The sequence below is a fragment of the Schistocerca piceifrons genome, chromosome 10, assembly GCF_021461385.2.
Source record: "Schistocerca piceifrons isolate TAMUIC-IGC-003096 chromosome 10, iqSchPice1.1, whole genome shotgun sequence".
NCBI lineage: Eukaryota > Metazoa > Arthropoda > Insecta > Orthoptera > Acrididae > Schistocerca > Schistocerca piceifrons.
The window spans coordinates 128,360,947-128,376,146 of NC_060147.1; the positions used below are offsets into that span (position 1 = coordinate 128,360,947).

General features: G+C 42.5%; 1 protein-coding gene across 1 annotated transcript in view; it reads left to right on the top strand.

Annotated features, from left to right (window-relative positions):
• LOC124718830 (DNA replication licensing factor Mcm6) overlaps positions 1–15,200 on the top strand; it is a 71,466-nt gene that overhangs the window by 31,117 nt on the left and 25,149 nt on the right. The window contains exons 7-9 of the mRNA XM_047244451.1: positions 1,723–1,847; positions 4,023–4,256; positions 11,074–11,241. Of these exons, the coding sequence (XP_047100407.1) occupies positions 1,723–1,847; positions 4,023–4,256; positions 11,074–11,241 (527 nt within the window). The remainder of the gene's footprint in view (positions 1–1,722; positions 1,848–4,022; positions 4,257–11,073; positions 11,242–15,200) is intronic.

Consider the following 15,200-nt stretch of genomic DNA (forward strand, 5'->3'; position numbering starts at 1 on the left):
TTGGAACAAATCGTGTAGATGGCAAGGTTCTGTGCACTGTCCAACTGGTAGCCACTATCACGGCTCATTAGATTTTCTGCCAGGCATATTTCTACAGATTCTTTAATGATGGAGTCTCAAAAAGATGTTACTGTTGTCAGAACCATAGTTCTATCCTACTCTGTTGAATGTCCAGTGGAAGCTGAAGTGTTTTTCTTGTTGGTTAAGGTTTGATTTAGCTGCTGGCTTACTCCTTGTAGTAGCTGAGTCAGAACACTTCACGAGATCTGTCTTCCAGTGCAATGTCTGACATATTTACCATTTTGTTTTAATCCCGTTGCCATGGTTGATTCTCTTGAAGTAGAGATCCTGCTAAGCAATGCCTCTGAAATTCCATGTGTAGCCAAGGAAAGGCTTAACTTCATGTTCTGCAGCTGTTATTGGAGCAAAAAAAGATAACTTCTACTCACATCATGAAATGGCACATCCACTATTTTCCTTTTACAAACACACATTTCCTAGAGTGGTTGTACAGATCATTAGAGTGACTCATGAATTATATTAGAACACAACTTTACATACAACACACACCTCGAAGGCTCAACATGACATTCAAGATTTCGCTATATTTATTTGTCACGAAACCATCTTGCCATTGGTTTTCATTCTTGGAGAGTGTGGTTGCTCTTTGACAGTCAAGCCACCGCCACGCTGCGACACAAAAAAGTAAAAGGCCCTGTCCAATGCAGGTGAAGCTGTTTGTTGTCATACCTTGCCATTTCTCATATTCCACACGTCCCGTTTAATGCCTGCATATGAAAACAAACACCCGTTCACAGTATATGTTCAACTAACTCTCTACTTAATATTATTTTTTAATATTATTTTGTCACAATCCTCTTTCCTACCACTACACAAGGAGTGTGAAGTTTCAGTTGTCTAAACGGCATGTAACACTTCAAAATACAGTGTTCAGCAATAGTGGAGTTGATTGGTTGCAAAAGGAGGGTGCAACATTGATGTTCAATGCAACATTCTTTCACAGTGCGAGTGGTCTGACCCTGTTGATAAGCTATTTGGTAAATTCTGGCCATGCTCAGTGACAACTTGTCCTTCACTGATCCCAAAAGTTGTACAATCGTAGATGGTGGACAAATCACCTTCACCTGAAATTTATGGAGGATTCTTGATGTTTTAAATGTAATGTTGCTCACAAAGGCAAGATTAGCTAAAATTTTTGTAAGAATGTTCTCTTTATCCACTTCCTGATTCGTCATTGTAAGACAGTGCCCTATTAATCTGCCATGTGGAATAACCCCCCCCCCCCCCCCCTCCCAGAACACTGTCTTTAGTCAGGTGAGCTCTTTACGCAAAATATCCACATCTGAGACAGTGTGAGCTCTGTGTATGAGTATTTTAGGCATGCTCACTTCCGTGAAGTTTGAAAGGTAGGAGACGAGGTACTGGCGCAAGTAAAGCTGGAAGGACAGGTTGTGAATTGTGCGCAGTTGGTAGATCACTTGCTCTCGAAAGGCAAAGGTCCCAAGTATGAGTCTGAGTCCAACATACTGTTTTAATATGTCAGGAAGTTTTTACTTTTATTTTTTTAATTCGTCTGGAAGACACTCACTTACAGGGTGCTAAAATTGAAGAATTACCCACTGATAATCATTGTGACAGTGATGGCAGTGAGGTGGTGCTTGTTGTTGTTTTGTTGCTGTTACATTGATGCCTTTCTTGCAGGTATTGTCTTGATGTTGTTTGGTGGAGTTCCAAAGAAGACTGAGGAAGGTACGTCTCTGAGAGGAGACATCAACGTATGCATTGTGGGTGACCCAAGTACAGCTAAATCCCAGTTACTGAAGCAGGTATGTGCATTGGCTTTCTGTAGTGTTGGTAATAAGATGCAAATAATTCTGTAGTGCCATTTTCGAGCAGTTTACAAAGCTAGCATTTGTGTGTATTTTCTAATGTAATCTCCATTTTTTCATCTTCATAAGTGCTTGCGCAACTTTTCATGAACATTACCTTTTAAACCAGAGTTACTGCAAAAATACAAATACAATTTTAGTGCCAGGTTACGTAAATTATATAATTGCGAGTGAGCTCTCATTTCTAACGTAATTATCCATGGTTTCATATCCCAATTTATCACCACATGCCAGCAACAAAATGGGTAAAGGGTTTTCACCCATATAAATGACCTGAGTCAGAACTGTCAAATCTGTTCAGTGATTAATTCAAGGTGTGACAGCTAATAACACTTCTTTCCACAGTCCTCAGTTCGTATGTACTTAGAAATTCTAGTTCAATCTGCATTCATAACACAGTACAAAAGGCAGCTAGTATTCCCATTCAACAACTGCTCAGAACTGACTCACGTGATCGCTGCTGCATTATACAACTTTGATATTCAGCTTGCACTTTTCTTTGTTACGACTTACAATTAATTATAAAGTAATTGGATGGATAAAAAATCTACCCATCAAACAGCAACAGGAGAATGCACATACAAAAGTATTAATATTTGTAAGCTTTCGGAGCCAATGGCTCTGGATGTGATGAGAAGGAACTTCTCTTCTTATCCCTTCTGGTAAGTCTCCCCTGCCCCGGGGTTCTGGGTGACTTTTCTGCACTCTACCCTTTTTCCTAAAACTCACCAGTCTTTTTCCTTCGCCCATCTTCCTTCCCCTTGAACCCTTCTGCCAGAAGGAGCCACTGACTAAAAGCTTGCAGACATTAATACCTTTGTATTTGTTTCTCATTTCGCTGCTTGGTGAGTAAATATTTTTATTTAACCAGTTACATCATATTTGCAAAAACTGATTATTTGTGTTGTTACAGTCTAATTAGATTTTCACAATTCAGTTGATTTCACAAGATATTTCTCCAGATTACTTCAGATTTTTAACTAATGTAATTTACAACTAAAAGTTTTGACAAAATTTCTTTCGTCTCGCCAAATTACATAATTGCCCAGTCTAATCTCTTGCTTCTTGACCCTGAGCCTGTCTTATATCACTGTCTTATTAGGTTGCTAAAATCGCCAGATCACTTGCTGTTAAAATTTTTTTGCTGAAATGTTTAGTGTGGAGACCATCGTAAGGACATCATAAGAGTATAAAATGCCTTAATACAAAGTAATATGTTACATAATTACATTCTTGGCATTGGTGATGAACCAATCTTGAGAAAGTAATTATGTGACACAATACTGTGTATTAAGACAATATGACTTGTTCTGATGATGGGCTATGCACAAAATGTGCCAGCAAGTTCATTTTGAACAGCTAGTGATTTGTTGATTTTAGCAACCAAGTAAAGCAGTGATACAAGATGTACCCTGAGTTTCCACAGTGGTTGCAGTCCTCCTTGCGTGACTCTGTTGCGACTTAAGCATGTTGTGCATGTTGTGTCTTAAGCATCTTGCTTCTTTCCAGTAAACACTTTTCTCTGTTATTAAGGTATTTAATGTTCACTCACAAGAATTGGAATACTCCTCATCCTTACGGAAAAGAAGTCTCCTAGAAAACTGACATCTTTTCTATGAATATTCCTTGAATTAAGTGATGTTAACAGTACAATACATTATGCATGCTTATTTTTGATTTACAGTGTTACTTTCTCATATTGCTGAATATGATTATAAAGAATAGATGGTATACAGAAAAACAATTGTCTGAGGGGTTCTAGGCGCTTCAGTTCGGAACCGCATGACTGCTACGGTTGGAGGTTTGAATCCTGCCTCGGGCATGGATGTGTGTGATGTCCTTAGGTTAGTTACATTTAAGTAGTTCTAAGTTCTAGGGGACTGATGACCTCAGATGTTAAGTCCCATAGTGCTCAGAAACATTTGAACCAGAAAAACAATCAAAATTGAGAAATATCAAACCGAAAAACTGAAGGACAATGAAAGATTGAAAGGTATATTATGAATATGAAATATATGTTTGTATTGGGTTATCTACAAGTTGTGTGTATTGTGTTCTCCAATACTTACGAGTGGCAGATGAGAAATAATTACTGACATCTCAAATTATCAGATCGCGGAGGTGAGTCCACGAGCAATATACACCTCCGGCAAGGCGTCCTCGGCGGCAGGTCTGACTGCAGCTGTCGTCAGGGACGAAGAATCGTTCGACTTCGTCATCGAGGCAGGCGCTCTGATGTTGGCCGACAATGGCATCTGCTGCATCGACGAGTTTGACAAGATGGACCCGAGGGACCAGGTGGCGATCCACGAGGCAATGGAGCAGCAGACGATATCCATAGCGAAGGTCAGTGTTACTGGCCCACACTGAGGAAGGAAGGTTTCCAGTTCTGTGAAAAATTTTATGATGTACAATGAAAATAGTGTACTCTTTGAGTTGATTTTGTCATGGTCCTTGGCACATTTACATCTGCACGATTGCTCTGCAATTCACAATTAAGTACTTGGCAGACAATTCATCGAATCACCTTCAGACTATTTCTGTACCGTTTTAGTCTCAAATAGCATATGAGCTCTGTTTGCCTTATTTTATGATGATGATCATTTCTTCCTGGGTAGGTGGAGAGCCAGAAAAATCGTGTCATTGACACTTTCTTGTACTCAATAATAATGCAGATAAGCTGTCCGTCTTTGAACTTTGTCAACATGCTGTATCAATCCTATCACGTAACGATCGCAAATGATGAGGCAGTGCTATAGAACAGACTGGACGAGCTTAGTATAGGTAGCCTTTTCAGTATGCTTGTTGCATCTTCTACGCACTTTGCCAACAAAAACAGTCTGTGGATTGCCCTCCCTATTATTTCTATGAGGTGATCCAATTTAAGTTGTTTATAATTATAATCCCAAAGTATTTAGGTGAACAACATCATTTAAATATGGGTTATTTGCTGTTTAAGTGAAATTTCCTCTTAGTACTGAAACAGAGGAATTCATACTTTCGTTGCGCTATACAGGTATCTTGGGTAAATCATTTTGCAATTAGTTTTGATCTTCTGATGACGTCACAAGACAGTAAACAACAGCATCATCTGTGAGAAATCTTAAGAAGCATGCTCAGATTGTCTCCAAAATGTTTTGTATACAGGGTGACTATATGAAAAAAAAATAAATAAATAAATAAATAAAATTTAGTTACAAACTATGACATGCGAACACTTTATTCAACATATAAATGTTACTACAGATATTGGGGCTTAGGTTATGATATGTGCAATATGCCTGCATCATTGGTGATGATGTGGTGCAGACTATTAGCAGAATTCTGCATGACCCACTGAAGTGTCAGAACATCGATGCTGTCACTGACCTCCCGAATGACTGTTTTCAGCTCAGCAATGGTTTTGGGGTTATTGCTGTACACCTTGTCTTTAATGTAGTCCCACAAAAGAGTCGCATGTGTTTAGATCCGGAGAATATGGTGGCCAATCGAGGCCCGTGCCAGCGGCCTCTGGGTACCCCAGAGCCAGGATGCGGTCCCCAAAGTGCTCCTCCAGGACATCAAACACTCTCCTGCTTCAATGGGGTCGAACACCATCTTGAATGGACCATATCTTGTCGAAATCAGGGTCACTTTGGATAATGGGGTGAAATAATCTTCCAGAACCTTCATATAATGTTTGGTAGTCACTGTGCCATTGCAGAATATCACACCTATTATTCCGTGACTGGACATTGCACACCACACAGTCACCAATTGAGGGTGAAAAGACTTCTTGATCACAAAATGCACATTTTTGGTCCCCCAAATGCACCAATTTTGCTTATTGACGAACCCGTGCATGCGCATACTACACTCCTGGAAATTGAAATAAGAACACCGTGAATTCATTGTCCCAGGAAGGGGAAACTTTATTGACACATTCCTGGGGTCAGATACATCACATGATCACACTGACAGAACCACAGGCACATAGACACAGGAAACAGAGCATGCACAATGTCGGCACTAGTACAGTGTATATCCACCTTTCGCAGCAATGCAGGCTGCTATTCTCCCATGGAGACGATCGTAGAGATGCTGGATGTAGTCCTGTGGAACGGCTTGCCATGCCATTTCCACCTGGCGCCTCAGTTGGACCAGCGTTCGTGCTGGACGTGCAGACCGCGTGAGACGGCGCTTCATCCAGTCCCAAACATGCTCAATGGGGGACAGATCCGGAGATCTTGCTGGCCAGGGTAGTTGACTTACACCTTCTAGAGCACGTTGGGTGGCACGGGATACATGCGGACGTGCATTGTCCTGTTGGAACAGCAAGTTCCCTTTCCGGTCTAGGAATGGTAGAACGATGGGTTCGATGACGGTTTGGATGTACCGTGCACTATTCAGTGTCCCCTCGACGATCACCAGTGGTGTACGGCCAGTGTAGGAGATCGCTCCCCACACCATGATGCTGGGTGTTGGCCCTGTGTGCCTCGGTCGTATGCAGTCCTGATTGTGGCGCTCACCTGCACGGCGCCAAACACGCATACGACCATCATTGGCACCAAGGCAGAAGCGACTCTCATCGCTGAAGACGACACGTCTCCATTCGTCCCTCCATTCACGCCTGTCGCGACACCACTGGAGGCGGGCTGCACGATGTTGGGGCGTGAGCGGAAGACGGCCTAACGGTGTGCGGGACCGTAGCCCAGCTTCATGGAGACGGTTGCGAATGGTCCTCGCCGATACCCCAGGAGCAACAGTGTCCCTAATTTGCTGGGAAGTGGCGGTGCGGTCCCCTACGGCACTGCGTAGGATCCTACGGTCTTGGCATGCATCCGTGCGTCGCTGCGGTCCGGTCCCAGGTCGACGGGCACGTGCACCTTCCGCCGACCACTGGCGACAACATCGATGTACTGTGGAGACCTCACGCCCCACGTGTTGAGCAATTCGGCGGTACGTCCACCCGGCCTCCCGCATGCCCACTATACGCCCTCGCTCAAAGTCCGTCAACTGCACATACGGTTCACGTCCACGCTGTCACGGCATGCTACCAGTGTTAAAGACTGCGATGGAGCTCCGTATGCCACGGCAAACTGGCTGACACTGACGGCGGCGGTGCACAAATGCTGCGCAGCTAGCGCCATTCGACGGCCAACACCGCGGTTCCTGGTGTGTCCGCTGTTCCGTGCGTGTGATCATTGCTTGTACAGCCCTCTCGCAGTGTCCGGAGCAAGTATGGTGGGTCTGACACACCGGTGTCAATGTGTTCTTTTTTCCATTTCCAGGAGTGTAATTCTCATCGTGCCCCGCAGCCAACCGTGCAGTTTAAACGTCCTAACACAAACCGTTCGAAAGTTATGACGATTTTATTTTGTATAGTTCAGTAATTGTCGCCCTGTAGCAGCTGCAGAGGCCCTAGAACACTTCAACAAGGGTTGCCAATGTTTTGTATAATTTTTATGGAGTTTCCTGAATGAATGTTTCATTTTGCAACAGAATGTATGCTGTTTTTGAAACTTCATGGCAGATTAAAACTGGGTGCCAGACTGGGACCTGAATCTGGGAGCTTTGCCTTTTGTGAGCAAGTGCTCTACCAGTTGAGCTATCCAAGCACAACTCACGACCTGTCCTCACAGCTTTACTTCTGCCAGTACCTTGAGTCCTGTCTTCCAAACTACGCAGAAGGTCTCTCGCCTACCTTTGTGGATACCTCAGTCGTAGCAACACTGCCTGTAGAAGGCGAGATCCCAGGTTTGAGTCGCAGTATGGCACACAGTTTTAATCTGCCACAAAGTTTCAAAAACAGTGCATTATCCCAGGAAGTAATTTATTACAATAAGATCGCGACTAACACAGTAAAAGAGGACATGTTAACTCCAATCTTAAGATGTAATGATAATCTACAAATAGTCTGATAAAGAAACAAGGTACTAAAGACATTGGTTGCCAGTGGGAATTGATTTATTTTAATGGGAAAAGTTGAAAATTTGTGCCAGACAGGGATTCGAACCCAGGTCTCCTAGTTACTAGGCAGGTGCACTGACCATTACGCCATCCGCACACGGTGGTCACCGCAAGTTCATGCACTACCACAGCATGCCTCCTATCGGACCCAAATTCTCAACTTACACCTCACATCACTGATGTAGTGCCCCTGCTCATGATCCTCTTTACTTGTGGTCTCCTGCCAACTTCATTAAGATTTTGAGCTTGAACCAAAGGAGTCATTTTCTGTCAAGCCCTAATTATATGTATGTTATACATAACCTTTAGGGACTGGAAAATGCAGCATCCCCCTACACAATATTAGGCAGGTGTACCAGTTTCTTTGGCTCTTCAGTGTATATCGTTTATGCAAAATCCGCACATATCTTTTCAAAATTAGCATCTACCTCTTTCACAAAATTTGTGTATATCTTTTTTTGCAAAATTCATGTATATATTTTCTGCAAAAAGTAAGTGTAAATTTGAAAACTTAATAAACCCCGGAATAAGGTAGATAGAGAGGTAAAAATTGACACACATGCTTGGAATGACATGGGGTTTTATAAAAAATAGTAATAATAATAATAATAATAATAATAATAATAATAATAATAATAATAAAAAGTATTGCTAGACATGTGAAAGATCTCTTGGGTGCGTCGTTTGGTGGTGATCGTGTGCTCAGCCGCCACATTCGTCATGCTTGGCCTCCCAGGTCCCCAGACCTCAGTCCGTGCGATTATTGGCTTTGGGGTTACCTGAAGTCTATCATGATCGACAGACATCTCTAGAGATGCTGAAAGACAACATCCGACGCCAATGCCTCGCCATAACTCCGGACGTGCTTTACAGTGCTGTACACAACATTATTCCTCGACTACAGCTATTGTTGAGGAATGATGGTGGGCATATTAAGCATTTCCTGTAAAGAACATCACCTTTGCTTTGTCTTACTTTGTTATGCTAATTATTGCTATTCTGATCAGATGAAGCACCATCTGTCGGACATTTTTTGAACTTTTGTATTTTTTTGCTTCTAATAAAACCCCATGTCATTCCAAGCATGTGTGTCAATTTGTACCTCTCTGTCTACATTATTCCGTGGTTTATTCAGTTTTCAAATTTATACTGGCTTTTTGATCACCCAGTATATATTTTTTAAAAATGCAAGTCTTTTTTGCAAAATGAATGTATATCTTTCTTGCAAAATGCACATACAAGGTGTGATTCAGAAGTTTCAAGACTGATTCATTTCTGAGTAGCGGAGTGCGTGCGGACTGGTTGGGGGAAGTAGTGGGAGTCTCAGGGAAGGAACTGAAGATGCGGCAGTTGCCTCCAGAACCCTGGAGAGTGCGCATCACTTGCAGCGTGGGTGCATGTCATTGACCTCGGTCAAAATGTGGGAGAGGCGAAAATGGAGCAGCACTTGGAGCAGTGTTATGTGATTAAGTTTTGCATGCGACTGAACCAGACTGCCACGGAGACTCTCAGTATGATTCAAGAGGCCTTTAAGGAAGAAGCCATGTCCCGTGCAATGAGTTTCATGTGACACAAATGTTTCAAAGAAGGCTGCGGGAATGTTGAAGACGACGACCACTCTGGGAGGCCATCAAGCCGAATGGATCAAAATGTGGAGAGAGTGCAGGAACTTTTAAACAATGACCGTCGTCTTAGTATTAGATTAATTGCCGATGAACTGGGACTCAGTCTGAGTATGGTGTGGAGGATAGTGATGGAGAATTTGATGTTGTGAAAAGTGTGGGCCAAACTGGTGTCAAAAGTTTTGTCGGTGGATCAGAAGAAAGGGCGCATGACCTACAGGAAATGCTCCAATGGTTGAATGTTGATCCGAACCTTCTGGAGAAAGAGGTTACTGGTGATGAGACCTGGGTCTACAAGTACGATTCTGAGTCGCACCGACGCCCAAGAAAGCTTGCATGAGCAAGTAGTATGTGAAGTGCATGCTGATTGTTGTTTTTATTTTAAAGGTAAAGGAGTGATTAACAAGGAGTTCGTTACTTGTGGACAGACTGTCACAGGTGAATTTTACGTTGGTGTGCTCCGCCATGTGAGGGATAGAGTTCGCCGCGTCCGCCCGGCGATCGAGGGCGATTGGATTCTCCACCACAACAATGCGCCCGCTCACGTCTCGTGCGCCGCCGCTGAAGTTTTGGTCAAGTTCAATGTGACAACACTGCCACAGCCACCGTACAACCCCGACTTGGCTCCAAGTGACTTTTTCCTCTTCCCCTGAATCAAGACAGGCCTAAAAGCTATTAGACTCCATCTTGCCATCCAGCAGGCTTTGACGATAGCCCTTGACAGCATGACGTCCGAGGCCTTCCAGAAGGGCTACAAACATTGTAAGATGCGTTGGCAGCGCTGTGTTGATGCTGAAGGATCATATTTTGAAAAATTTTAGTCCACTACACTTAAATGTCCAATAAATTTCTAGTTCTGAGTTAAGTCTTGAAACTTTTGAATCACACCCTGTAAATCTTTTTTGCAAAATTCACGTATATATATTTAATAAAATATAAATGATTTGCCACACAAATTCAAAAGGTTTTCACCGCTATGTGAGTGAAGACAAACAGAGCCATACTACTTTGAAATTGAGTGTTTTAAAAAAAGTGCTAGTTGGGAACTTTATGACTGTAATGTCTGCTTTTGTAAAAACTTCAGTAGTTTCTTTTTCTGAAATGGCCTTTGTTTTCTGTGTGTGGATGTATGTAAGCTTTCAGAATTGATTGTTTTGTTGAATAGCAACAGCATTTTGCCGCCAGTGAACTGACTGTGTCTCCGGTTTGAGGTGTTACTAGACTTTTCTTTTCCCACCCAATTTGGTAATTATAAAATATGCAGCATATTAATTTTGAACTATCATGGGTATTGGTAGCCATGGGACCCATGCTTAACAATCCCACAGCTGGAACTGACAAGGCACTTAGCTTTAAATGTGCCAATCAGCAATACTAACACTTTGACTCAAGTTGTTGCCCAGTATTGTGGTTAAATAAACAAAATGTCTTAGTATTCCTTTAATGTCATTGAGAACACTCTCAGTGAAAGCTGCGGAAATTGATTTGTGTAATGAAGTGTAATAAAGATTTTGAAAATAATGGCTCAGCTGTTTCACATTCACGGAACCACCTAATGCGGCAGTGTGGAAACGCACATATTGTCCTCGCAGGCCGGAGTGCGGGCGACCCTGAACGCTCGCACCTCGATCCTGGCAGCTGCAAATCCTATCGGCGGCCGCTACGACCGCACCAAGTCGCTGCAGCAGAACGTCTCGCTCAGCCCGCCCATCATGTCTCGCTTCGATCTCTTCTTCATCCTCGTTGACGAGTGCAACGAGGTAAGTGCCAGGATGACTGAATGTACTTTGACCAAACTTTGGCGAATTGTTTTGTGTTGTACTTTTTAATTATTAGTCGACCACAATATTATCGCACCTGGGAGTGATGGCTCTTCAGTCAACTTATCACGAATTTTTATCGTGGTATGTCATGAGGACATTTGATAGTGCGTGCACATCTCTCTTGAAATCATTCACAGTGTGATACTTTTCTCTTAGTCACAACTGTACTTGTTTACTTTAACATCACCATGCTTTTCCAATAACATCCACGGGAGGTGAGTGCACTAATAATGTGGTCGGTTAGTATCCATGTAGTTTGGTAGAAAATGTAAATACGTAGTTCGCAGACACTTAAAAGTGGTGATGATTCCCAAGTTTGTGGTGAATTGACCTGTTTAATCTCTGCTTTTCTAAGGCCATGCCTTACTTTTTCCTTCACAGTAGGATTTATAATCGAGCCTTCTTAGCCAAATTCACGTTCTAAAAGTTTTGGGCTTACAGCAGAGTTGTTTTTGCTTTCCCGGTATTTGAGCAGCTTTCCTAGTTGTCAGGATAAGTTGTCGAGCAACAAAACCTGTACCAGACTTTTACTTTCTTTGTAGTTTAGTACAAAATGTAAATAAGTAGCTCACCAGGGTTTGTAATGTGTTAGATTTAAAAAGTTATTCTTAAAGTTGTGTAAAATTGTTATGCTCTGATTTTTATTTCTTTTCAATGCAGCAGAGATGTGAGCATTGAAAAAGTGTTAATATGAATAACAGAAAATCAAAGCTCAAGATATGGTCAAAAGTGAGTGATAGTGGAAGAGCAAGGTTTTTATAAAATATTTATGTTAGGAATAGTCAAGGAGTAGAATCTTCCAAGGTGGGAAAGGGAGATTATAATTAATGACAGAATGTTTTCAGTGAACATACAGATGAAATCACTGTGGAGGTAAAAACCACTAACCTATCCTAATTCAGGAGACACAACATGATACACAATTAAATGCTTGACAAACTGCTGCATCGTGTATGACAATTAATTTCATTACTTTTGTGCTAGGTACTCTATTCCCAATAAATTTTGCAGACAGAATCCACATTTGCCGCTAAATGCAGTTACAAAATTACATTGTGGTACTGTACATATTTCAGGAGGTTTGAAGCCGTAAACACTGAGATGCATGAAAAACTGCTGCATTGTGCTTTATGTTTAAATTTATTAATTCTTTGCTACTAACTCTATTTGCAAAACACATTTAGCAGACTGTATCCACATACGCCACTGAATGTACTGATAAAAGTGTATGACACAGAGAGAGAGGGGAAGAGGAGATAGCTGGGGAGAGGGGGGCAAAATGATGTGGAAATAGAAAGGAAAGAGGGGGAGGGGGGGGCGGGGAGGAGGAGATTGGAAAAGAGAGAGGAGGGAGTAGGACATGGACAGAGAGAGGGGGCAGGAGGAGATACACAGAGAGTGGGGTGGAATGAGGAGATGAAATACTGGAACTGAAATAAATAGATCACCGGGTACTCGACTGGTACTTCCAGAATTTGATCAAATTTATGGCTGATGTCACTAACTCCAGTTGAACTCTCTCTCTCAACTGAGAAAGTAATGCCTCATTGTTTAATCCCTTTATCCCACAACTGACGAACCAACCAGGCACCCAATCTCTGTTAGTCTCCGTCCCAAGGCCACCTCCACCCTTGTACCCCCTTTCCCCCACTTCACTCTCCACTCTTACCACAGTTTCCTCTTCCTCTGTTCAATTTCCTCTTCCCAGGCTACTCCTCCACACCTCCATACGCTACACACAAGGCCCCCTGCTTGCAGCCAGAACGAGCCCACTGGTGCCGCATCTGTAAACTGTGCACCTACTGTGTCTCCCTTCCAGCTGTCAGCCGTTCATCTGACCCTTCCTCTCGCTCGGTGCCTCCTTTCTCCTGTCACCCCCTCCACATGACACGACCCCTCGTCCCAATAGAGCAACAGTGTCAGCCCAGTGTAGTCGGCCTAGACAGTGTGAGTGGGTGAGTGTGATGGTTAAAAGCCGTATTCACTGTTAATTGGCTGTGGCTGCTTCAGAAATATAGAAAGGTTTTCAGAGATCACTACCAGTCACAACCTTTTTTGCTTAAATTATTTAGTAAATCGGCATGTGTCGAGGCACAGACCTCAACTTTAGGCCACAATGGCAATAATTAACAAAACTTCTGCATATGTATTAAAGTTGTTCTTTACAGTCTGGCACGTGCTGTGGCTATCTCGTGTAGACAAATGATGACCTAGCGTGGGGGGAACATTTACTTTGTTTATTACTCTGCCGTTTCCATAAAAATAATATTTTTTAATAATCACAGCCAGATGAGAAAATGAGTAATTTGGTAACTTATAAAGTGACATGCAGTCATTGTAAGAAATAGTACACTTTCCAAATGGGCAGAAATTTTAAAACCTGCTTTGAATAACATATTGGCTGTTTCAGACTTGATAAAGCTAACAAGTCAGCTATAGCAAAGCACGTAGATGAAACTGGATACCATGTTCCGATAGATAAATGTCTTAAAGTACTGTACACTTTAGAGAAGAGCCATAAAATGGATATCTTGAAGGAAATGTCCATCTGTGCCAACAAGTGGAATAACAAGATACAGAATCAAATCGCAGATTTCAAGAACTCAAATTTATTCACCAAATTCTTTTCAGTAGTTTAAAATTAGGAAATACGTGATGACTAAGAATATGCATGAATCTGTGTTCCAGCCACAATATCTTTGTAATTCTGTAAAGTAAATTTTATGCTGCCACTAGCTGCTCCCTGCCACACACTGCTGTGGCTCACTCTGGTTAAAATGAAAAGAAAGAAAAGAGAACGCACGTGTTCATAACACAGAGGGGTCCAGAAAAATGTATCCACTGTTTAAAAGTCCATAACTTGCAAACTAATTGACAGAGTTGTCTCATTTTTGGCGAAAGTGTAGCTTAAAGTCCAACTTAAAGATATCACTTTAGGTGTTTGAAATGGTCACCATTAACATCAACACACAAACGATGCCGCTGAGCTGCATCAGGAACTACTGACTGCAACGTGTTCAGTTGGATATTTGCACATGAATGTATGATGGATTCTCGAAGTTCATCCAATGTGCGTGGCATTTGTCGATAAACGACGTCCTGTAGTGTTCCCCACAGGTAAAAATCCAGAGGAGTTAGGTCTAGGGAACTTGGTGGATATTCCACAGCACCTCTACGGCCTATCCATCTTCCCAGTAGATTTTAGTCGAGATACGCCCTAACACGATTTTGATAGTGGGCCGGGGCACCATCCTGTTTGAAAGTAAACTCTTCCGTCTCCATACAAGTCTTGGAATTCAGGTAAGATGGATGTCTGAAGCTTCTGAAGGTACACCTCACCAGTAACCGTGCCGTCAAAGAAGAATGGCCCAATCAAGCCCCGGTAAGACAACCCACACCACATATTTACTCCTGGCAAATTCACGGCTTTGTCTACATGGACGTTCGGATTTTCGGCGGCCCAGTAGATGCAATTGTGGCGATTTACTGTACCACTGAGTTTGAACTGTGCCTCATCAGACCACACAATCATCTCTGCAAACTCTTCATCCCTGCCACCCATGTTAGTAAACCACTCGCAGTACTCCATTCTACGATCTGGGTCGTCCTCGTTCATTGTGTGTAGCAATCGTGGGATGTAGCACTTCCACTTTGCTGTCTTCAAAATTCGCAAAACATTTCAGCGACTCACTCCAATTTCACGGGCGCACTGTCTCACAGACTTCTGTGGTGAGCGAGTGAATTGTTGTAACACACAATGGCAGTTAGCTGTTACAGGTCATCCAGATCGTTGTTTGTGTACATCTTTAACACAGCTTTTGTCTTCAAATTTGTCTTGAATGCGACGAATCGTTAAACGTGTTGGTGGCTCTGTTTGATACTCATTTCGCCATTGC